Consider the following 25558-nt stretch of genomic DNA (forward strand, 5'->3'; position numbering starts at 1 on the left):
AAATTATTCACTTGCTCAGGCATTCCAGCACACTGTTTCGCTCACTTCGACTGGCCTTCACCTGACTTGACACTTCCATCACCTGCCTCAGGCACAACTTCAGAGATCCACTTTAGGTATGGTGGGTTTCCATGCTGGATCTGCAAACATCATGCACAAATGTTAAAAGAGAGAATCGCTTTCTAACTGCACTCTGCTGAAAGGTGCATGGTGAAAATACAAGCAGAAATTGTGCAGTAAGCTTGCAACACAGGAAATGTGTCCATATGGATCTGTCGAGGCTCTTATTTCGACCTATAGCCTCAGAAATGTTGCATAGGTTCCACTATGCTCTCCTCATACCTTTCCTCAATGAGTAACTTTCTGTATTTTGAGTAAAGCAAGTACACCTTCTGACACTATAATTGGCCATACAGGCACATTTTATGGAAACATGGACACTCAACTATGTAAAAAAACGCAAGTCAAATGAGCAGAAAAAAATAAATACGCTTTGGTTCCCACACGAGTACCTTGCTCACAACGGTGTTTTCTCTTTTAAACCTGTAGCGCTTCTTGTGTGGTCAGCATCTCTGTCTTTGCGCAACTGTGCCATGTTAATCCCCGTCCACACAAGCCTGTATCAAACTCAAAATTTTAATGCAGTAGCGTTAAAGAGCCCCTGTCACAGAAATTCCGGTGTTGGTGTTGTGAGCGAAAAATTCGTGTTTTCCACGAGTGAAAAATCATGATGGATGCAAATAATAAAAATCATGGGTCCGAGGTGGAATCAAACCTAGGCCTTCTGGGTACCAGAGCCAAGCCTGTGCTTGAAGGTGTTTCCGAAAAAACCGTATAAAGGCATCATGTAGTGCGATTGCGTGGCAGAAGCTTAGAATCACACCATATGAATTGTGCAACGAGTGTACGGTTTAAAGGCCCATGCATTACAAAGCGCTCAGGCATGATTAATCATCAGCAGCATCAACAAAGTGCGCAGCTGCGTAAGTGCGCGTACTGCCTTACGGAGATGTAGTGGGTACTTCGCTAATTCACAAAATGATGGCAAAATGGACGCGTAGTGGGCGCTTTGCAACTGTACCTGTAGCAGGCATGCATTCTGGGAGGGTTTAAAATGACCAATGTTATGCACACAGATGTTCCTGTCCTAGCGGCACGGTTGAGATGTCCACTGAGAAGCAAAGGCTGGCTAGCCAATGAGAAGACTATACGAATAGGGCCCAATTAGGCTACCTCATTCTGTACTTGAAGGCAAAGCTCAAGCATCCTCCAAGTTTTATATCAAGTATATGCTGCAGTGGCTTCTTGCTCTTAAGGGGGCCTTGAAGCGTTTTTGATGACTTTTTAACAGCGAAGTTGTTCTAGCTCAGTGTAAAATGTTGTGACCCAAAATTATCATCATCATGAACCGGCAAGTGCTCTCTTTGTCCTCTTCTCCCTCTTCTGCTTCGCACGCAGAACACGTGCGTCGATTTGTCCAGTGTATAGCAAGGGGATAGCACGAAGTGAAGGAGAGATGTGAGGATGAGGAGGAGGGGAGAGAGTAAAGCATAGCATATAAGATAGGAAAAAAGAGAAAGAAAGATAGAAAGAGAGAGAAAGAAAGAAATATAATTAAACAGAGACAAAAAAGACAAACAACAGAGAGCAGAGAGAAAAAGAAAGAAAGAGAAACCTAAAGAGGAACCAAGAAGGCTGCCCAGCTCTGCATAAAAATAGAGAAATAGGCTGCGCAGCGAGCGGCAACACGCCCGTTCTTTGCGCGACTTAGTGCAAACTTCCCGCATTTCTTATTTTTTTGGCAAACCCATTCACCCGGTGGCATATGTCCACTTCTCCTCTTACTATATGCGTTAATGGTGCTTCAAGTGACACAACACACACTCACGTCAGCAATATACAGTGCAATGCATTTTTAAATTAGTACAGGCATGATAATTTTGCATTGTTTTCTTTTCTTAATAGCCGTTCACTTCATAAATGAAGTACAAAGTCAGAGGTTCTTGAGAGCCTCATGAATAGTTAAGTACACCAATTTTAACCTACTAATGAATGGTGTATTATATGTGATACATAGAAGGATTTCTTAGCTTCATTAAGAAGAAATAAAATATTACACATTTAGTACATGGACTTTAGGTTCTGTCTAGCAATGAAATTCATAACTGTAGTACTGCAAATAACGTTCAGAGTTATTTTATGTTTCACAATATTTGGTGGAAGCTTGTCACAGATTAATAATTGTTAGGGTACTACGTCCCAAAATCATGATATCATTATGAGGGACATCGTAGTCGAGGGCTCCGGAAGTTGTGACCCCTGGGGTTCTTTAACCCCTTAAGCGCTTATGACGACCTGAACTCGTCATCAGCAGTCGTCACTTTTTTGCTTATGACGACCTGTGCTCATCATGGCTCTTCGGCAATGTTCCAAGAGGCTTTTGACGAGCCCAGCTCGTCAAACGATGTTTCCGTATTTAAAACATAGATGGCAGCACGGGTTCCATGACTGGCGTTTTTATTGAATGAGAGTCTGCACATTAAATGGTGAAATGCGCACCTTGCGTTTCCCGTGCGTTATAAACGAACATGGCGCAGTGCCGTGCTTTGAACGCTACCACACGGACAGTAGCCTCATCTCATTTGAATTGAACTATCGAGGAATAGTGCATTTTGTCCACGGGAAGTCAAACGGAACCCTAACTTTCTGGAGTTGCAGAAATTTCTTTCGGAATACGCATCAAATGCCCCAGGTATGGGGTATTACATGATGGTGCGAAATATGACGAATAAAGCATTTTTATCTGCCGTAAAATGTTTTCGCAAGTATTTTTCTGTTCTGAACATGTTACTGAAGCATTTCACGTCATAAAAAAGAATTGGCAATTTTCGAACAATTTTTCATGATTCAACAGCACTTAAGGTGTTAATGTGCACCTAGACCTATGTACACAGGCCTCTAGCATTTCGCCTGTCTCAAAATGCGGCCGTTGAGGCCGGGATTCCATTCCATGATCGTCGGGTCAGCAGTTGAGCACCATAACCACAATACCACTGCGGCGGGTTGCTTGTCACAGATGTGAAACATTTTAACATTTTAAATAAGCAGGTCATTTTTCACAATTCAATTCATTAGTACTATAGTATTTGAAGACCAAACGAGACAGTGAAGACAGTATAAACATTAACTAGTGATACCGTATTTACTCGCGTAATGATCGCACTCGCGTAATGATCGCACCCCTAAATTTTGTCGTCTAAATTCGATTTTTCTTTTTCCCCGCGTAATGATCGCACCCCAAACTTGCCGCATCGATATGTCGTGTGCCAAGTCTAGCCGATGATCATCGCGTTTATCATCTGTCGAATGTTGCGTTAATAACTCTTCCAAACTCGCCAAGTGAACTGCACGCACCAAACATATTCGTAATTTTTGCCCACCGTTGGCGGAAACGTGCCATTTAGGATTGCAGTAAAGGCAAATGCCGCAGTTTTCACTGAATGCCCGCCATGTGTTTTATGTCTGTGGCAGCTGAACGCACCCATCTTTGTTTTCTGTGATCTGAAAGCAGGCATCACTACCCTAATGCCGTAAATTTACTGATTTAAATGAAAGCATTCCTTATTTAGACAGAAGAGACTGTTTTGACGCGCGTGACGTACTCACAACCACCGCAACTGACGAAAAGAAGAAAAAAAAAATGCGGTCGCTTCGCTTTGTGGGCCGCCATGTTTGTTTTGCTATCCCGCACTGTTACAGCGGCGGCCGCCTGTTGGTCGACCTGTTGTCATCCCGCAGCAACAAGCTGCCGACGCATTCCCATAATTCCTGAAAAAGCCGTGTCGCCGCCATCCCAGCCGCCCGTCATGGCGTCACCTGACACCACGTTTTTTTGGCTGTGCTTTGTGATCGTCTGTTGAAGCGCCGTTTCACCATGGGGCGGTATGCAAGCTTTACTGCCGCGTTCAAGCTGAAGGCGCTTGATTACGCGCTAGAGCACGGAAACCGCGCTGCCGGCAGACATTTCGGCGTCGACGAAATCCGGATCCGATATTGGAAAAAACAGCACGAGAAGCTCATGGCTACGAACAGCACGCGCCGGGCTTTCCGCGGACCCAAAACGGGCAAGTTCCCTGAAATCGAAAAGGCAGTCCTCGAATACGTGAGGGACATGCGCAAAGACGGTTGTGCCGTGTCGTTAGACATGGTACGGACGCCGGCGCGCACAGTTTCCCGGAGGCTGGGAATAGCCACAAAGGACTTCCGCGCCAGTTCCGGCTGGACGACACGCTTCATGCGGCGGAATGGACTGTCGCTGAGGCGGCGGACGTCGTTGTGCCAGTGACTTCCATCCGCGTACGAAGACAAAGTGATCGATTTTCACAGGTTCGTCACGAGGATACGCCAGAAGAACGGTTTCCTGCTGTCACAGATAGGCAACGCCGACCAAACGCCGTTGAAGTTTGGCATGCCTCGAAGCACTACTGTGAACGAGAAAGGTGCTCGAAGTGTGCTCGTGAAAACGTGTGGTGCGGAGAAGCAGCGGTGCACCGTGATGCTCGCAGTGACGGCAGACGGGCGGAAGCTGCCGCCGTATGTGATTCTGAAGCGGAAAACAATTCCGAAGGGAAACTTTCCCAGTGGCATCCACATCCGCGCTCAAGCAAAAGGCTGGATGACGGCAGACCTCATGGTCGATTGGATCAAGACGGTTTGGGGGCGAAGAGCAGGAGCGCTTCTGCTTCCTTCACTTCTTGTGCTGGACAGCTTTCGGGGCCATCTCGTTGACAGTGTCCGTACCGAGCTGAAGGAGCGGCGCACGGAAATCGCAGTGATCCCTGGGGGTCTAACTTCGCTGCTACAGCCTCTGGACGTGTCACTGAACAAACCGTTCAAGGACAACGTCCGGAGGCTGTACGCAGAGTGGATGGCGGCGGGCGACCACGATTTCACGCCAAGTGGCAAAATCAGGAGACCCTCCGTGGAAGTCCTCTGCTCATGGATTCTCGAAGCGTGGAGTACCATTTCCGACGAGGTGGTCGTCTAGAGCTTTAAGAAGACTGGCATTTCCAACACGCTCAACGGGACAGAAGATGACCGTCTGTGGGACAGTGAAGACACTGCCGATTCCGACAGGGAATCGTGCGGCGACGACACTGACGCCAGTGACGCTTCGGACTCAGAATGAACGTTAGGGGGTCAGAGAGTTCAAAAATAAAAGGGCAGTGTTCCATGCATGTAGCTCCTGCGTAATGCGTGCATTTTATTACAAAGGTAAGCCTTACTCTACTTTTATTTTTGGTTATGTTCATGATAGCTATCGTAAGAATTCAGATTAGCGACTTCTTTGCGTTTTCGGTGCTCAGAATATTGTTTCACGGAAAATTTACCCCGCGTAATGATCGCACCCCGAAGTTGGCGTCAATTTTTTTGAAAAAAAAAGTGCGATCATTATGCGAGTATATACGGTACATGCTGATTCAAGCAATGTCAGCATAGCATTGCTTTATGAAAGGAAATATGGCAAAAAACAGAAGCAATAGCACCATTCTTCAGTGAAGATCTACTGTTTTACTCATTGCATGGTCCATGGCCCCAAATTTTTTTGCTTGAAATATGCATTCCATTTTGCACATCCCACAGTAAACATGCAAAATTTGAGCTCAACCTACGCGGCTGCGACTATGAACTTGTGCGACAAACCAACTTTCTTTTTCTTCTGCATCTTGTTGAGCGATATAGCCCTTTTGCCAACAAGATCTTTTTGCAGGAAACAAGTGCCCTTCATCATCTAATTCTCACAAAACAACAGCCATTTCAGCTAATCGTCGTTTTCTTTCAAACTCCCAACCAAAAACAAACTACGTACGACAAAAACAACTACGTCAAAAAAACAAAACAAATGCAGCTTCACTACTGTGAAACCTGAGGAAGTGCGTAGCACGTTCACGCAGCGATTCCTGTTCGTAGAGTTCCCACTGCTCCGTTTACCACACCAACGATGACGTTAATGTTTCAGATAAGCATGTAGCGTTTCCCCGGCACAAGTAGAATCGTGTTAGGGAGATTCACAAACTCGGAGTGCAACATGCGCACTACTTTTTGATGCGCTTTATCAACTTCCTGGTTGTTACGGCAGTGGAGATATGTGTCGCCTGCAGCGAGTTCCTTCAGGCTGTTTCGCCCTTCAAATGTAGTGACCAAGCACTGGCGAAGTGCACATGGGAGGAGCAATCGTACTTTTGGCTAAAGCCTCTGAAACTTCGTAAAGTAGCGACATACGTTGAAGAAAGCACACCTCCTCTTTTTTCTCCTCCTCCGCCCTCTCCGAGGCTGAAGCTGCGTCGGTATTGGCCAACTGCCGTCATGTGGGACCGCACGCAGCGTTCGTTTGTTTACAGTCACTCTCGACCGCCATCTTTGCTCTACAAGCTTAGGCTCGCTGGTGTACAGCTCATGTGTTTTATGGATATGCACTTGTCATTCCGTGCGCGTTGTGCTGTGAAATACTTTTCACACAAGACCGATGTCGCTGTTGGTTGCCGTGGGTGGCTGCTGTACCTTCTGATGCCAGAGCAAGTCTAGCGAAGGCAAAAAGCTCTGCATGATACTGTCCGGTAAGCACAATGAGTTGCGATGAAAGACTTGGTTGCACAGAATCGGAAGGGAGAACTTCAGACCGACATTTTCAACTCGACTTTGCGAGGTGAGTTGCGAGTCTCTTAGACTATAAGTATGTGTCATATTCGCGCAATTTGATGCCCGCTCTAATGCCGTAGACATGCCGCAGTTAATTGTGCCGTACGTTGCCATCTCTCGTGCACGTTTTATTACTGCTTTTGCGGGGTCTTTACTTTGTTTTTTGTCAACAATACGTGGTTACGTTTTCTGCTTGCCGTGATGCACTGACTGGTTCGAGTTTGCGGTATTGGTTTGTGCACCTAGCATCATGCACGCGGACTGACGATCGAAAATGTGATTGCAAAACTTGAGAGACTCGGCGCAGCTTTTTTGAATAAACAAAGCTGGAGTGCGAACACTCACATTAGGATTTCTGCTCTCCATTCGTTTTTTTTTTTTGCGTGCTCGTTTAATTCAGGGCAAATAGCTTTCTCTGGCTCCTTTATGTTGACCGATCAGTCGGTGGATTCGCGATGCGAAGGTAGCTATGCAAAGTATGCGTGCCCGACCGAGTCGCAGGGTGCGTTCATCATTTAGGAACCTCACGTATACGCGCCATTTCGCGCGAAGGTTTACGTGCTATTTCGTGTTCTCTCAAAGGAAATGTTTACGGTGGCACTCAAGTTTATTTATTTGCTTGCTCGTTCATTCAGGGATATACAGTGGACTCTCAGTAAATGGAAATCTCTTAAATGAAATCGCTGCTTAAATGGAACAACTGCCTTTAGTATGATTGGTCTTGTACCTGAATGTTTCGACCCAGTTCATTTCTCAGTAAACAGAACTCCTGTTAAACAGAACATATTTTCCTGGTCCCTTTAGGTTACGTTTAACGAGAGTCTACTATAGTTCGTATGTCAGACATGTCGACAAGGCGCACTTGCGTAATATGGTTGGTGTGTCTAATCACTTAACAAAACAACCAGCGCTGTCCAAATATATCAACTATAAATGATGTACGCCTTCTGGCACATTATTAAGGTGAAAGCCTTAGATGCCTCATCAAATGCTAAAATTGATCGTCGGTGTCCCACGTCGGAGGCATCAACATGAGAAATGCAAAAAAAAAAAAAATCATCACGTGAAGACGTCACCAAAGTGCCGTGGCCAGGTCCAAGCAGTCGGGCTTCGTGCTCGAGCTCGACGCGGCCGTCCGGCCGGACATAGCATGCGAGTCCGGCGCTTCGACTTCAGGGTCAACTGGCAGCCTAGGAAGGCTGCCGGTACAGCAGACCATCGAGCTCTCAACTCCGACGGCAACGGCGTCCCTCACCGGCTGCCGTACTTCGCTCCAAGCGTCGTCAGCGCTGACCTTGGTGAGACCAGCACCGCGCCTTCACTTCTCCCCACGACCAACGGTCCGTTAGAAACTGAGTGTTGAGGACGGAGCATGTCGCTCAGTGACCTGGCGTAGCTGTAGGGTTCGGTATTGGATACTGTAATTTTCTGTCTTTGTAGTGTTGTGTGTTTGGTTTTAGTGTTGTTATTAAATTTTGTTCAAGCGGTCTCGTCCTGCAGGAAGTGTCTGAGGCGACGCCTCAGACATTCAACAGTAAAGAACCTGCACGTTGTGCGAAACCTAAAACCACAACGGTACCGTCATGACGTCACAGGTCGCCAAAACTTATAACGTGATGGCAACGTCATCATGACGCCACATAAAATGACGTCACGCGATGACGTCATCACATGATATCGTCACTTTGCATTGCCTCCGTGATCGTTGGGCCGATCACGCAGGCGGTGCAAAACCAGGTGAGGTGCAGAAAGCTTTCGGCGGGGAGCGGGGGAGGATCAATACGTCAACTGAAGAAGAACAAGAAGAAGATGGTAAGAAGAAGTGGGCAGCTCTCGCTTCAGACAGTGCCGCCATGCTTTTTTTCACCGCCGCTGTTTGTCTACTCGAAACCATCATCCGCGGAAAAGATTTCCGCAGAGCCCTCCATCGTGTGGATGCACGCTTACAGACGACACCCTTTACACATGAGACATATTTCAGAAATTCGAATGGTGGCCGAAGATGCTGCACACAAAAAAATGTTTACTAGTACACATCCACAACTAGAGCGAGTCGAGGTAAAAAAAAAAATCAATGTACTATAGTATGTTACACACTAACTATCACATAATCTGAAGAAACTTGGCCAAAAAGCAGGCGTAAAGGCTGTAGTCTCTGCTCCACTCCATGACCAAGAATTTCCGCATTAACAAACATGACCGACAAAAGGAAACAAGGCCGCAATGTTAAGCATCACCACCAGAATGTCCCACATGTAAAGAGTGCTGTCTACCACACTCCTATGTCATGCACCTTCTCATATAAGTTGAGCAGACCACCTAATGAGGGCCTGAACATTCGCCTGCATGCGAACGTCAACTGCAGACATAAAAGCCACATAGCGGACTGGTGTCATGTGCAGATGCAAATCACACTTTAAAAAGTGCGCCATTATCTGCAATTTTAACAACCAGAGAATGTGGGAGATAGTACATACAAGCCACAAGAATTCAAGGGGCGCAGGACTGGAGCATCAGGTGTCCATCTCTCTCCAAAGAAAATAGCATTTCTGAACCATTATGGCACATGCCATGTTGTAGTGCAATGATAGGTATACTGCTATGGCAAGTCAATCAGCTTACACATTCTTTTTGTGCCGCGTATATAATTGGCCCTTTTTATAAACAAGTTTACTTAAGTTAGCATGTGTCAGTGTTTTTCTGCACCTGTCACTGTTTTTCCTTTACACCTCAGGGCTACTACAGTACAGGGTCACAACAGTACAGGACTACTGAGAACTAGACGGTGTGATAAAATAAAGAAATTTGCAGGCATACCTTCAAATCAGCTAGCGCAGGACAGGAGTAATTGGAGATTGTTAGAAAAGACCTTCATCTTGCATTTTAAAAGGCATCGCATATGAGAAAATCAATAATATTTTGTAATAAGACTCTGTAAATGAATGCACATAGCCATGAATTTTTATACGAAAATCGGAAATGACTGAGCAACACGTTGGAGATACTTGGGATGGAATGACCCCACTGTCATTCAGGGCAAGGACACTTTTCCCATTCTCACTTGGTAAATGAAAAAGCTGCATGAACAGCTTAACAAGCCAGTCAATCCCTACAGTGTGTGGCTACACGGTATGGGACGAAAATCAACCAAATGGTTCAGTGGATAATACCAGAGGTAAATGAATTTGAACATGAGCACTAGAGGCATTGAAATTAAAGGAATAAAAACAATGGTCAGTGAAACCGCAAAACACACTTACCGGTGTCGATATGACCTCGCACACTTCATAAGGATGGTTTTCCCTGCAAAGTGAGATGTGCTCTTACTACTATTGATATGACCAAAAGCTTCCATGACTGCCATGACACTTGTGTGTACACCATAAGCTGTACAATAAACACGAGCAGGTGTGGCTAGATACACATTCCAAAACCAAGAAATGGTGTATAAAGGGACATTGCAATAAAATATTGGTCTGTACAGAAAACTTAGATTCAGATTGATCGATTGATTGAAATAACTTTAATGTGATTGATTCAGATGTAGCAAATTATATCAAGCAGTTTCCATGCACCTAGCACTGTCTTGTCTTGATCATGTTCCTTCTGCTTGTCATGCAAGGCACATGGGTTTATGTGTTCCATCTGATATAAGTCCATGCTGTAGAAATGTATCAGCATGTTTCATAAAAGAATATTCATCTTTTGCATATAGGAATGGCTTTTGTTCGAGTATTACATAGAGAAACAGTAGGAAAAAAACAACAAGTAACCACAAATCAATATGTGCACCATAAATATAACTGCTACAAGATATTGTGCATGACTCTGATTGTTTTACATCCTTCAGCCCCCCTACCCTAAACCACTGCTCACTTCAAACAACTACTCTGCATTTTTAACCAAAACCTAAACTACAACCAGAACATAAACCTTAACCGTCAGTCTATATCAGATGAGCTCACTCATTTAATCCCACTGCTACCGAAAGTAGTGCTCAACATTGTCCATTTATCCTACGAAAATAATCTTAACACATTCACTCATCTCACACACAGATTCCAGAGGGAAAAGTAAGAACCAGAGCATCGTCATTATTACCGTATTAACTCGAATCTAGGCCGGCCCCGATTCTAAGTCGACCCCCGAAATTCGCAAGGCCAGAAAAAAGAAACTTAATCATTGTACTTGAATCTAAGCCGACCCCCTCCCCCCCACTTTCGCACATCGGTTTTTTTCGAAAAAAAAACAAAAAAAAACATCGGCTTAGATTCGAGTAAATACGGTATTTACCTCGTCAACTTGTTCATAAATAATTTTGGTGCTGTCATCACGTTTGTCAGCTGAGCTACCAGTTCTCGTAGCAGCATAATGAACCACAGAACTAAATGAATTGGCATTTTAGAACATTGTTTCACATAAACTCACACGAAGGACAAGTCAACTGAGTCAGAAAGACACAGCAAAGAAGCGGAGCTGCTTGGCTTTAATTCAACATCGCACGATAACATATCACAGTGCATTGAACGACATGAGTCAACACAAATCAAAACAACTTTTCCACCTTCCTACATGAATCACTCGTCAGGGCAGCAACTGCTATATTATTTGACATTTCCCTCCGGAATAGAGGACAGGTTTGAGGGAGTGAGATGAATTGTATCTGCAATGACACGATACAATGCTAAACAAAAGCTCTGTGCACTGGGTTTTCTACATAATAATATAGCAGTTATGTAGAAAACCCAGTGCACAGAACCAAAGAATTCCTGCCAGGCAGTGCTGGGCAGTATCGAAGATACATGTATCTTAGATACTATCTTAGATACTCTATGGGTGTCTTGTATCTGTATCGCGATACGTCTCGAAAAGCCAGTATCTGTATCTGTATTTCCGATACATTCGATAATGTATCGTGTATCTTAAGATACAAGATACTGCTATCGCTACACAACCGTGCGAAATAATAATCGCTGGCCAAGCTCCGCTTCTCAAGCTGGTACTGGTGCCACTAGGCCATCTGAATAAGTCTAAGGGCAGTGACGTTATTTGATTTTTACGCCAGAGTCATCTAGTGAGGGTAGAAGATCAGGAAAGTCAGCACGCGGACGTGTACGCCGAGCCCACGTACCTTTGTTTTGTCGATTTTTTTTCTTCTTGGTTGCGCCGATGCCGCGACACTTGCTCTTAGTCACTGTCCTGCGCCGCGTACTCCACAGCGTGCGGCGTCTATAGCGCAAATTCTGATGTCGCTACAGTGTCGTTATTGAAGATTCCCTTGCGTCTTGATTCGTAACGAAATGTGATGCGTGTGAGAATTGGGTTTGCTTTGCGTTTTCGTGGATTTTACATATCAGCGATTTGAAGAATCTCGTGGATGTAAGTTTGACTGCATGCACTGAATTAACTTATATGCAAATAAGATTCTAACAACTTTAGCACCACTGGTACTGATACTAGATCTAGAGATACTAGATCTAGATATACTAGATAGAGGAAAGCAAGCGTTTACCTAAGAGAAAATGTCATGGAGTATCGTGTTTTTCAATTCCTGATACATTTATTCAAAAGAATTTATGAAATCGTAATTTGATTATTTACACAATGCTTTCTTGGCTGTCATTTCGCATGCCATACATTACCTAGGTCTCTGTACTGTTTTTCGGTCAGGTCACTGAAGTATGTCTTTTGTAACGCGCTACCAAAATAAGATATCTGCTTTATTCTTCTGTCTGCTTTATTTGTACTACTGCTTACGCATTTACACGTTGCCAAGCCGATTTTGAAAACAAATATATAGTTATGTGGGCGTGCCTTGAGTATACAGTATAAAATATTCTGCTTACCACTTAGAAAAATAGCGAAATTGAGTTTGCATTATAACGATGGAAAGTATTAGCAGCCAGCTTAGAAATGTTAGGAATGGTATTCAGAAACCTTATTTTACTGAATGCTCCGTTTTACTCGTGAGCGTCCCAACGCGCCGTTTCAGGCAATTTTCCATAGGCACTGAATTTTCTATTGTCTCAACAGGTAAGTTGACGATACTTCATGCTCATAGCTATTAAGGGCGCCCTCTGTATTGTGTTTCTGCACTCGTTCAATGTGAACGTTTGATGCAGAACCACCTCTCTATTTTACTTATATTTGTTTTCCTGTTTTAGGCCTTGTTAAATAGTTTTGTATCACTAAGCGCCACGTAATGGGAGCTGTAAGCGGCAATAGCGCGAATAGCAGCGGTGTCCTACGACGTTTTGTGCAACTATACAAAGACTTTTGAGACGTTTCTGTGTTGCACATGTTCTCTCTCGTTGAAGAAAAATTGCTAAAAATTGCACGTTAGTGAGTATAGCAACAAAGAATCCTTTACGCCAGCAGATATGTAGAATATGAAAATTCATTGCAGTTTTAACGTCATCTACGTATGCACCAGGGGTCTCAAACTCAGCTTATAGCCAGTGGGCCGCTGTCGCTAAATTTAGTTCCAATGGCCGGGACAGTGTAGACGGTGGGATCGGGGGTCGGAGAGAGCTTGAACAAAATGACGTCGCCATTTGAAAGGAAGTCTTTCCCATATCTCGTATATAGGTCATTTCTGAAGGGGATTCGGAGTCAACATTTGGGAAACATCGACAACCGATGTACACAATAATGAAATCTGGACGTGGATTTTAAAATATAGAGTTTTGTTCCACGGTTGTTTCAGCACATGATGACCACCGCTCCTCACGAAAGGAATGCTTAAGACCAGTCTTGTCTGTGTAGCTCACGAACATACTTATTAAGAAAATAAAACAAATGGGACGAAGACGGTGATGTGTGTGGGCCGGGCCGCTAGCGAAAGGTCTCAAACCCCTAGAATACACCATGCCCCCCCCCCCCCCTAAAAAAAATGTTGCTACCAGCGTTGTTGCAGTTGTACACCTGTCCGGATATACCGTATTGCGCAAACTGTCTTTTATACGGAGAAGGTAAAAGTCCACACTGGTATTTGCGCCGTCGTGCGAAGGCTTGTTATTGAATTTATTGTGATTTTATGGCAACCCCTAGTTGGTCGGCAAGCTGAGCAGCGACTCCCACCAATTGCAAAAATGACAAGCAAGGACCACTGTCAGCGAAGTGTATAAAGAGTTGTCCTGTGAAGAAGCTAAAAACAAACCGCGATAACTTGTTTTGGAGAAGGAAACTAATGTACTTTGAGCAAGAAGGGCAAAAACTTTTGAGATACTAACAGACATTTCATTCAAATGAAACAAAATAGGTCACAGTTAAGAAATTTTCACGCAGACATTTTCGTACATAGGCGTTTGCTGCTACAATATATGGATCTATAATAACAAATTTGAGAATGGTATCGAAGTATCTTAAGATACAATTCCCGAGTATCGTATCGGATACTATTATTGCAGCAGTATCTTGTATCTGTATCTCCAATACTTCTTGCCTGAGTATCTTGTATCGTATCGCGATACAATTTTAAAGTATCTTTGCCCAGCCCTGCTGCCAGGTTAGTCTCAAGCACAATGGTACAGTGCCCAGCTGTGCACAGCAAAGCGCAATGCATTGTAATTCTCCTCTAGGAGTGATGCATACCCACTATAAGAGATGGCCAAGAATGGTGATATACCACTATACACTGAGCAAGGGCCACTTCACAGATCGCTCAATCATGTCTCGTATATACAGCACAGAATAAATAGATGGTGTTGCAAATGTCATCCATCTGTTGCAGTGTACAAACTGCACGCTCTTTCCAGATTGTGGGGCCAGCATCACAGAATTGAACAAGAGTTTCCAACAGCCATTCAGCTGGCACTGGAGCTCAGAGTTTTCCATGAGCAACAGTGTGCTCTTTTTGAGAAAAAAAAGGAATCCTCTTAATATACCCAGGAGTCATCAAGGACGCATAACTGCTTTTTGCGGAAAATCAGTGAACAGAATTAATCACTGGAGTCTTTCAACTTATAGACAAATCAAATGCAAAAATTTTTCCATAGTGCAGAGAAGCTACGCTTTCTATCTTTTTCAAAGTTCTTCCTTGATGTCATCTCTAAACATGAAAAGTGAAAAGTGCACCATAAACACTGCCACGCGTTCACTTTTGTGTGGTAAACTCCTCAAGAAATTAGAGAGGTTGCAGTTTGGGAGTGCCTTTCCAAACATGACACCACGACCAAAGCTCGAAGAGTTGCACCCATACATGGAACATTCATGACGTAACTGTCATACAAAGAAAATCCCACTTGAAATTCACTTAATAAAGTGGCCTCTAAACAGGCTTAGACACTTTGAGTAATTGAGCACAAGGTACTAAGAATATCTTGCTGTGTACACCTCAGCAAAAAAAAAAAAAAATTATTTGACTCACCGAACAAACTTTGTCATTTCATCTAGCCGTGATGACCGTGACTTGATCATCTGAGTGCAAGATGCCAAACATCTTATTAATAAAATGTACACCCCTTAGTATTTAGAAATGTGGCTGCTGTGGTTGGGAATACAACTTGCAACAGCGTGCTCAGTAGCAGCAACGAGTCGATGTCACGCTGGGAATTCACTCATGAATATTCATCAAATAGGTTTTAGAACATTCATTCTTGCTTTCCTACATAAAGTTCTCATTCCAGGTTGTCGTGACATGCTGGTTTACATTGCAATTCCATCATTTTCGGAAATATCCTAGCTTCCAGAAAGCCAGACAAAATGTTTGATATTTTAAAAACTACATATTGTACTAGAAAAATAATTGCACATTTGAAGGTAGTGCACAAATATACATATACTCATCAAGTTTCATCAAAATCAATCAAGAATTTATAAAGTGTTTAAGGAGCAGGGTTCCTTCTCTATAATGCAGAAAGCAAGTTATATGTGTGAAAATGCAATGTATCGCATTAACCCCCCCCCCCCCCTACCCCATAGATCCTGTTATTTCATAATTTCAATCCAAGAACATTCATAGGAAAGAAAAGGGACAATCATGGAGTGTTACCTCAACTAGAAATCTCCGAAATGAGAGGAGAGAAAAAGATGGTATGCCCTTGTCTTACAACCCTACTAATTTAATGACAAATGTGAGCTAGTATGACAAAATCATTGCTCACATTGAAGGAAACTGTTGACTAGTAGAAGCTTCTTTTATTGTGCTGTATCCTACGAACTGCTTCTTTTTGTGCAGCAAGACCCATACTTCAAGCTAGGTTCAGCTGCTCTTATACTAACTCAGCATTACTCAATGACATATACACCGGTTTCCTTTGTTCACAGCACCGAACACACTTCAGGATCTTAAGCTGAAAATGATGAGACAATTCCTGATGTCACAACCTACAGAAAACTACGGGGAAAACTGAGTTACGCTTAGTATGCACCAACACAAGTACAGTAGACTCTCAGTAAATGGAAATCTTTTAAACGAAATTGCTGCTTAATGGAACAACTGCCTCAGATATGACTGGTTTCATACTTGAATTCGGCACTCCTGTTCATCTACGCGAAACTCTTGCTAAACGAACATATTTTTTGGTCCCTTCAGGTTCCGTTTAACGAGTCTACTGTATAATAGACTTGTGACGTACCTAAAAGCCACATCATCAGAGGGTGAAACATCTATTTACAAAAGATGCAGAGAAAATTACCATAAGGACTTCAGAGTCAGTCTGAATTTCATTTTTCCACTCATATCTGCAAAAGAAAGCAGGAACTTCGTCATGAATTGAAAGTGTCCGTGACACATCACAACAAAAAGCTGAAAACGTTACAGTGAAAGGCTCTGTCGTTGATGCCAGTGCCATAGCCTTTAGCTTGTTAAATATGTAAACACAACATAATGAGTCATTCACAAATGTTTTTCCACACCTTATAGTAAATGTGTCACACAGTACATTTACAAGATAAGAATGAACCAACTAGATTTCAAAAAAGTACTTATTCAACAGCTAAACTTTTCTGCAGAGCCAATACTGTTCAGATGCAGACAAGCCTTAAATTAACAAATGGCCAGATAAGATAAAACTATCAATATGAAATTTCGTGCCGTACCAAACCACAGTGTGTAAGTGGCTTCCTATCGAAGTAACAATGAGAATGTCACAGGAGCTGTTACCAGCAACATAAGCTGTACCTGTGCACTCTTTTATGGTGTACTGAAGGCCTGCTTCATGGTTTTTTCTGTCTAATTTTTTATATAAGAGGCTTTTCGTTGAACCTGTAGCTACCACTGAGTAAAAAAAGAAGCACTACTACTTAAAGTTTTATTTTCATTCGCAACAAGTAAAGAAAACAAGAGAGTCCAGCCACTTACACAGATGTGATGCCAGGAACTATGTTGACACACGCTGCCAGCTTCTTCTCGACCAGGCCACTGGAAGAACCAAGAGAGGTACAAAAATAGTGTTTATGTTTGTAGTGAAACTAGTTCGCGAGGAGCCCTGAAAAATTTCACCTTCACTCAAGAATCTTCTAATTCAATGACTGCTGCAGAAATCGAAATGCTTTACAAGGATGCAAACATACCACACTTCGCAAGCCATTAAGATTGGGCTTTTGTAGTACATCTTTCTAGCCCATATTCAGGCCTGCTACATGTATCGTTGCTATAAAAGGGTGTAAACTTGAGCTTGTTGGCTTGGCTTCATAGCAGGAAACAGCGCAGATACACGAGACATGAAAGACTGACAGGACTTGGTGCTGTGGCGCCAAGTCCTGTCAGTTTTTCTTGTCTTGTGTATCTGCGCTGTATCCTGCTATGCATCTTTGCTAAGCAGCAGGAAAATGACTGACGTAGGGGGTACGAAAAAAGAACGACGAGGACACAATAGTGGCCAACAACAATGTGGTTAATTTTTGAAAGTGGCATATAAAGGCATCTGTAAAGATACAAAAAAACAGAGAAGACATCACTCTCCTTCAATAAAAAGTGACAAGTGCCGGCAGTTGAGGCATATAACGCAATGTGTCAAGACGGCCTGAAAGCCCGATATATAAATTATCAACTAATCATGCTCTTTGTGGTATTTTTTAATCTGATACACCATCCTGCTAGCTTGATGCAGCCATGATTACTTGCGAGAGGAATCTCGAGCACAAACATGGTGCAACATTTAGCAAAATGGCAAGAATTTTTCTTGAAATTACGCCAGCTGCTTACTTTTTATATTTCTTTCTTTATCCACCAGCAGAATTCCTTAACGTCGTTAGGTGTACCGTAAAATTATACTTGCTGTACCCTTCACTGCTACTTTCCTTATGTAAGGGGACCCATATTTTGCTTAAAAAGGCGGCGACATTACAGTCCGCGTAGGACTCTCAGCAATTTGAAATGGCTACCCCTAAACCCCTTCTACTGAAAGTTACCGCCATTTTCGAACGGCTATGTCATGCCAAGAATTGAGTGGCCAATGCTGCACTGACTGCTTTCAAATAGTTCATGGCCCCATTGGACATCTTGGTTTGCATGTTCAAGCACCTAAAAGCGCAGCAAGGGTGGCCCAATTAAACTGCTCACGCAATTCCTTCACTACTGTGATTAATGGCAGCAGCAAACCACCAAGATTCTCACAAAGAAAAAAAAATTAACGCATGGCAGGCATGACATATTTCCATTTCCTGCTATAATTTCCAGTGTTTGAAGTACACAAAAGCATGGCTTTCAAGACAGATGGGGTTCTGTTACCCAAGGAAGGCATTTCCAGAAATGCCAATTCATTTCATTATCACTCAGTGTCACCAGGCTGTTTTATGGTTCAACTGCAACATAAAAAAATCTAAGTTTTCTACTGCACTGAATGAGCTCAAATTTTGCATGCTTACTGTGGGATGTGCAAAATGGAATGCATATTTCAAGCCAAAAAATTTGGGGCCATGGACCATGTAATGAGTAAAACATTAGATCTTCACTGAAGAATGGTGCTATTGCTTCTGTTTTTTGCCATATTTCCTTTCATAAAGCAATGCTATGCTGACATTGCTTGAATCAGCATGTAATTGTGCTAGGGAGCTGGGTTCTACCATAGTTGCTCAATACTATGCTTCTACTCGGTGCTTGCAGAAATGCATTAGGACACCTGTAACTGACTTGCAGTTTCGCAGTTGCAACAGCTGTGGCCTCGTGGTTCCAGCAGGAGACCATGCATTCAAAACCTTGTCACTGGTCATTACCCATTAATTATCAAGATGGACACAGGCATCCCTGAGCCAGACACTAGGCTTTCTTTAAGGATGAATTTTTCTTCGGAAGAAACCTGTGTCATGCAAACCCTGTAGAATGAAACTGCAAAAAGGGGGTTTGTCGGCTACATCCACGATGACAATTTTCCATGTGGTATCCCAAAGCGCTTGTAACATGATGCCCTCAGTACTACGGGCAACAATCACAAGTTATTTGATGTATATGTTGACTCAATCGCACTGTTAATTCACAATGAACAAATATATAAGCTGAACTTGTAGCGGCTAGTTGATGAACATCCTGATGAACATCCTGTTGATGAACATCATGAGAAAGCAAACATGGTCATCACAGAAAAGGATAGCACTCACGCCATCTCTTCTGTGTGTAATGATTGTTTGCTTCATGCTAGACATAACACAAGAATGTGCGCCATCTGGCTCATCCCGCTATACTTCTGCAGTCTATTTAGCAGTTTTATAATAAGCTCATTAAAAAGGTAGATCTTTTCTTGGGCAAGGTACATGGCTCCAACACACTGAGCATGGTTCAAACATCATCCAAATCTAGACAACATACCAAGCTCAGAAAATTCAGAGGAATACATTGTCACACCTTGTCTTTCAGATCATCCTCTTTCCGCGGACAACAACCCAGAAGAACAACTAGCCCTACACCATAGTAATCTCATCTGATAAACCTTTCCCCACATTACTTAAATGCCAAATTGACTATCTATGATTCAGGGTCACGACAATGAATGCATTATCAGCAGAGATATGTCCCGGAGCTGCACTTCGTATGCATGCAGGACAACCCAAGTATGAAGTACGTTTCTGGAGTTAGCATTTTTCCCAATCAAGTGGTTGTCATGACTTTTCCTTCTATCATACTTGTTTTGTTTGCCATGTACCTCCTCTACAATAACATACTTTTAATGCCCTTTAAGTGAACATAGTTTTTGTATAAATAAAGTTATGCAGTGGGGGATGGTGTAGCCTCAGCCAGAGCTCTCATCATGACGGATGTGTTCATTCTCTTCTGACCATTAGCCATGATTTAAAAAGGTTTTTTGGGGACCTAGTTGGAGCATACATCCCATGATTTAAGAGTGAAAAAAAAAAGAGAGAGAAACGACATGAAAAAAAAAATGTCCCGTGTCTGCCCTTTTGCTTTTGCGCCATGTCTACTTTTTTCTTGTGCAGTTAAATCACGTCATTAGTCATAATGCCACAGTGGCGCTTCCTATACTGCTCCTCCCTCCAAGAAAGAGATGACACTAGCCCACTGTGTCTTGTAGAAATGGTACGGCACCATCACCAGTGGTTCTAACCTTGTATGCTACTGCAATGAATGTGGATGCGGCCAAACAGGTAGTGTCCAAGTTACCTGGACACTGTCTGCAAGGCCTAGACGACTTGGGAATTTGCCAAGGTCTACCAGGAGCTCAACAGTCCTACACCTGGTTGGCAACCTGGACATACACCTCGTGAAGAAAGGGCAGACCAAGTAGCGCAGCCTCCAAATCACCATGATCTTGCGGCAACCTGAAGGTCTTAGGGGGAGATGCTACTCGAAGACACTTTTTCTTTAATATTCACCCTAGAGCAATGAAACTTGAGTTGATTATAGAACTTTTTATGCTGATTTCAAATATATAATTAGTTTTCTTGCAAGTTGCATACTTTTAGTTCTGCAACATGACAAAGTGAAAAACTTAAGCCTTTTGCCCCCCCTCTTTTCAGACCTAAACTTCAATAATTTTTTACAATTGATAGTTCATAATGTTTCAAATAAAGTGTGGAATGCAAATAACTAATTAAGAAGTTCATACCAAATATGTACTAGACGTGAAAAATTTTAACGTGGAAAGTTCATATTTCTCCTACCCTAGTAAAAGTTTACATGACTTTTTTTTATTATTTAATAAGAGTATTGAAACGTGAACAAGATAATTGCATTTCTCATACTTTGGAAAAAATTTGAAAAAAATTTCATGCAGATCTGAGCACCAGAAGTACCCGAAAAAGGAGGGGCACATTGACAAAAATGGCAAAATTTGTGTTTTGAGAAAAACGAGTTTTAAAGTCCAAATTGCATGTTTATTTATCAAAGATGTCATTGAATGCGACAAAATTTGTACACAAGAAAGGACAATCGTCCTTGTAGTGGCCACTGCCATTAAAACGTGCCAGCACCATAGGTTTCGCCCTCACGGCTCTTTCAGGCTGACTCTTCGACAAGAGATTTTTTCTTCAGCGCACGCCGACGAGCCCTTGCTTCTCCTGTTAGTTTTTGAGACATTTTTTTCTGGCGTGTGCTGTCCTGTGATGTGCCAAGAGCAACCAGATCATGAGGCAAGCTCTTCCAGAACACGTTCAAAACTGGAGTGCCCTCGATTAAACCAACATGTTCAGTGCTGTCATATCAGCAATCAACGAAGACTCGTCGTCCTGTGATTTTTCTTCGTCTTCGAAGAGTCCGATCTTTTCCTGGGAGGCGCTCACATATTCGAATGCCGCGGCAAACTCGTTGGACGCATCGGTGTCACTGCCACTACGCCTTGCGGCAGCAGACGATCTTCTCGTGGTTTGAGTGTTCGGCTTTGATTTGCGCCGGCGTCCTCGAAATTTGTGCGCCGCGTGAAACTTGACAGGCCGGTGACAGCGCTTCCTACGGCTTTCTTCATCCATAACCGATAAGCACTCAAGAAAAGCGCTGTTCAGCTGCGCTGGTCGACGAGACACGGATCCTGCAAGTAGCCTTCACAGCACACACGCGCGCAGCGTTCAACGGCGGCTCCCGATCCGTACCACGTGATTTAAAGCCAGTCGCGGCGCTCGAAAAAGGCGGCAAAAGCGTGCTTCTCTTTATTATTTCTTGCGCTGCAGAAGCGCGGGAAACCGTCGCTATTTGAAGAGTGAGGCTCAGCTCTTCGCCTCATGCGGTCGACAATGGCGAGCGGCCCATTATCAGCGGCAAGGTGCTCGAAGATGTCACACTTTCGGCCTTTTGACAGCCACCTTGTGCTCTTTAGACGCAATTTTAAAGCATTTCCAGTTGAGTCTCGACATTGATTTTTTTTTCCAGAACAGTAGAGGTACTAATCTTAACAAAACAGGTGAAAACAAAAAATCGATAATTTTTTAGAAAACTCGCGTTTTTCGACCCGCATCTCCCCTTAAACCTTTTTTGGATGCACATGTGGACAACTTCCCTGACATCATTTTGAAGAGTGCACGCAGCATGAAGCCGAAGATGTGTATTGTATCAATTTATACCCATACTAGACCAGTGTTGGAAATTCAAAGTTTGTGGACTTAAAAAAGAAAACATATGCAATAACTATGGATTTTCTATGTTACGGCAATTCTGATCACATAAATGTTGCATTTTGATTATCTTGCATTTTGTGTAACTTGGTCATCTTTGTGCAGAATACACTGATGAATATGTACTTATTTCAAATGCAGTCCAACCATTCTTAGTTATTACTGAACACTTAACAAGCACAAGGATGGGCATGTCAACATTCATGATGTCAGGGTGGGCTTGTGTAGAAATTCAGTCCATCTTCCACATTTGTCAGTTCTGTTTTATCAAAGCTCTGCTCACGCTATAAAAAAACAAAGAGCCGAGCTTGATGGTCGTGAATGACTTTAAATTTCAGTGCAATAACGACAGCGACAACCAAAAAACACATGGATAGCACTTTTGTTACAGCTTCTCTGTTTTTTTTTTCAGTTGAAATTATTATTGTTTCTATAGTGTCTTTTGAAGGTATTACGTCTTTCATGCGAAACTTTGGAACCTAAAATTGTGTCCATAAGTAAAATAAGTTAATACAGGAGCCTCACGTGGCAAGCTTCTTGGCAACATCCTGGTTGGGTGCTGTGACATAGGAAACCGAAAAGGTACCCGACGAGAAGTTTCCGGAGGCACCGACTCCTGCCATCGATGCTAGGGCCCGACGAGCAAGCAAGGAGAGTAGGCCTTGGTGCATTAACAGTGCAACAAAGATGACCTGCAGATATAGAATCATGCTTTAATAATGGTAGTTATTTACTTATTTATTTATTAGTACCCTGAAGGGCCAAAGGCAATGGAGAAGGGAGTGGTACGCGAGAAAATGCCTAAGAGAGTAAGAACTGCATGGGAGTAAAATGATGATAAGAAAAGTAAGCAACTTACTATACAATTATAGCTAGTATTGTATAATAACAGCAAGGCAGTAATAGGTGTGAGAATAATGACAAGGGATACAATTGCTTATGATCATAGGTGTACACAGGGTTCACCATTAAAGGGGCCCTCCAACACTTTTTTTGAAGCGCCTACATCGCTGCCGACCGTATGAACGCGTAGTGGCGCTCGCCAGAACTACTGCGGGCAGAAATGACGAAGATGAGCGCTGGCCTATGATTGGATAAATGCAACGTTAGAAGTAATAACGGCGTTGCATCACAAAAGGGGTTATTGTTGGGTTTAGTTTTTTTTTAGCATGCTTTTTTCACTGAACACCAACTAGACGAACAATCCTAGACTTTTTCAGCTTTAAAACTGCAGCGCCCGGCAAAGAATGCACCGAATGCCACGGCGCTGGAGGAAACGCGCTGGGGACGCTCCAGGCACCGTTGTCTGAAGAAACTGAAGGGGAAAAAATGTAAGAGCATTGATATAGACGCCATCGCAACAAGAAATATGACTAAAACTACGAAACATGATAGAGGCGTTGGCGATCTGCCTCGTTTCGCACGTGCAGTTCACTCTTAATGCATCACATTGTTTGTTACTATCGCAACGGCGTCATCATTACGCTGGAAAGAACGGGCAACATTGTATGCAAGCTTCCCATACGTAGGATCTTTCAGCTCATTTCATTGGGGCGCCATCAAAGGTTACAGGGCGAGTGAAACATGGTCAGGTGACCCCGCGAACATTGAGTTGAGAATAGGCCTCCATTTTATTGTATTTGGGTGTTCTAGGCTGAATAATTTCGGACTGCGTGCCCCTATCGCTGCCGTTCTTGCTGCACTAATCTCTTCAGCCTTCAGTCTACGCAACCCGAAAGTAAAAAATGTGAAACAATGAGATCTGGAAAAGTGTTAGAGGGTCCCTTTAAGAAGGGGGGGGGGGGCATAATTCACTACGGTGCCCCCCCCCCCCCCCCCCAGAATTGGACAAGTCTGAAAGAAACAAGCTTTGCAGTGGATACAAACATGACAACTAAATGATGACATGCTTCCCAGAATGACCTGCCTTTGGACCCCTGCATTCTGAAGGTAAAGGTGGGAAGTAAGCAGTTCTTGGAATGCAACATGAAGGGCCCTGAGCCACCAATACCTTCAAAAACCTGCATGGCCATAACCCTGGGCTATAAACAATGACAGGGGCAGGTCTGACTGAGTAAAGGTATGGGGCCAACGCGGTTAGACAGCGCAATTGATATCCCCGTGTGCATGCTCCCCCGTGTGCATGCACGCCTGTGCTTATGATACAGTGTTATCTACAAGTGTGCGAAACTGACAGGGTGTCAAATGGAGGTGATTGATCTGGGAAGGCTATTCCAGTCCTTAGAATGGAAGAGTGCAGGTCAGTTTTCGTATGGTGTGCCCACTAGTGACGTGATTTATGCATGTAGATGTGTAGGATGGTGGGGACACTAATCGAGAATGTAGCTGCAGAATATTATAATAGATTTTATGAAACAAGGGCAGGCAAAAATGTTTGCGGTGGGAGGCGAGCGCATAGATAAGCTCTATTAAGCTTTTTTTTTTTCCTTAAAGTAAATATTAAACCTTAAGTGCCACTTTAGCTCCAGTCTCTAGCTATCTCTCTCTCTCTCTCTCTCTCACACACACACACACACACACACACACACACACACACACACACACACACAGCATGGTATTCCAGGACACTACAGTGGTGCATAGCGTATCCTACAATAATTGTAAGAAACTCTATAAGCAGTGTTGGGGGGGAATGCACAGACTCGACATTTAAAAAAGCAAAATCCTCGATTATGAAGGACGTATCGTCAGAGTAAGTGGGGCGAACACACAGGCAGGGTCCACCTCAGAAGGTCTATGTAAATGGCGAGTATAAATTACTGCCAGAGAGCAACACCAAAAGACACGGCACAAACCTGCGAGATGGGCAGAAACATAATGCAGACAAATGCACAGAAGATACCGAAGAGCAGTACCAAAGCCGCGTTTTCTTTGGCGCGTTCCGACCAAGCAGCGCTCCAAGTTATTTACAACGACACCGAAACTCGTTCTTGCTGTGCTGATAAGCTCGAAATCGCCGGCTCCACGCGCCCCCTTCTAGTAATATACGCCTTGAAAACGGATACCAACCGTGAAAACGCCGATAGACGTCCAAGTAAACTGAGGTCGTTTCAGCACTGCGACCTTTGGCACAAGGATTGGCATTGACTGGAAACTTGAACTGTCTATGGAATCGTAAACGATGTAGCGCTAGAGATACACGTTTTTCCCACTTATGCAAATACGATTAAAAAAGCAACAACACGACTTACAAACGTAAACAAATGCGCGCCGCTGTACTTACTTGATGATGATAGCTGTTAAAAAAAAAGAAAACATTACATACAGTAAAGCAGTTTGCTTAAAAAAGCAAATATAAACAACTATATAAAAACTTGCTAATAAAGTAAAAGTAAAT

The 25558-nt window shown here is 43.3% G+C and overlaps 1 protein-coding gene across 3 annotated transcripts; it reads right to left on the reverse strand.

Annotated features, from left to right (window-relative positions):
- LOC119379561 (protein CutA homolog) lies at window positions 1-25444 on the reverse strand. 3 transcript variants are annotated; one of them, XM_037648862.2, is made up of 7 exons: window positions 25231-25444; window positions 22726-22892; window positions 17003-17062; window positions 16338-16383; window positions 15068-15117; window positions 9960-10002; window positions 1-140 (listed from the first exon to the last, which is right to left on the reverse strand). In XM_037648862.2, the coding sequence occupies exons 1-7, from the start codon at window positions 25303-25305 to the stop codon at window positions 42-44; spliced, it is 540 nt and encodes a 179-aa protein (XP_037504790.1). In that variant the 5' UTR covers window positions 25306-25444; the 3' UTR covers window positions 1-41. The 3 variants fall into 3 exon arrangements, with proteins under 3 accessions (XP_037504790.1, XP_037504792.1, XP_037504794.1); XM_037648864.2 differs by lacking the exon at window positions 25231-25444 and adding an exon at window positions 25017-25185; XM_037648866.2 differs by lacking the exon at window positions 9960-10002.
- Between the last annotated feature and the right edge of the window lie 114 nt (window positions 25445-25558).

Source organism: Rhipicephalus sanguineus, chromosome 1 (assembly GCF_013339695.2).
Source record: "Rhipicephalus sanguineus isolate Rsan-2018 chromosome 1, BIME_Rsan_1.4, whole genome shotgun sequence".
Classification (NCBI taxonomy): domain Eukaryota; kingdom Metazoa; phylum Arthropoda; class Arachnida; order Ixodida; family Ixodidae; genus Rhipicephalus; species Rhipicephalus sanguineus.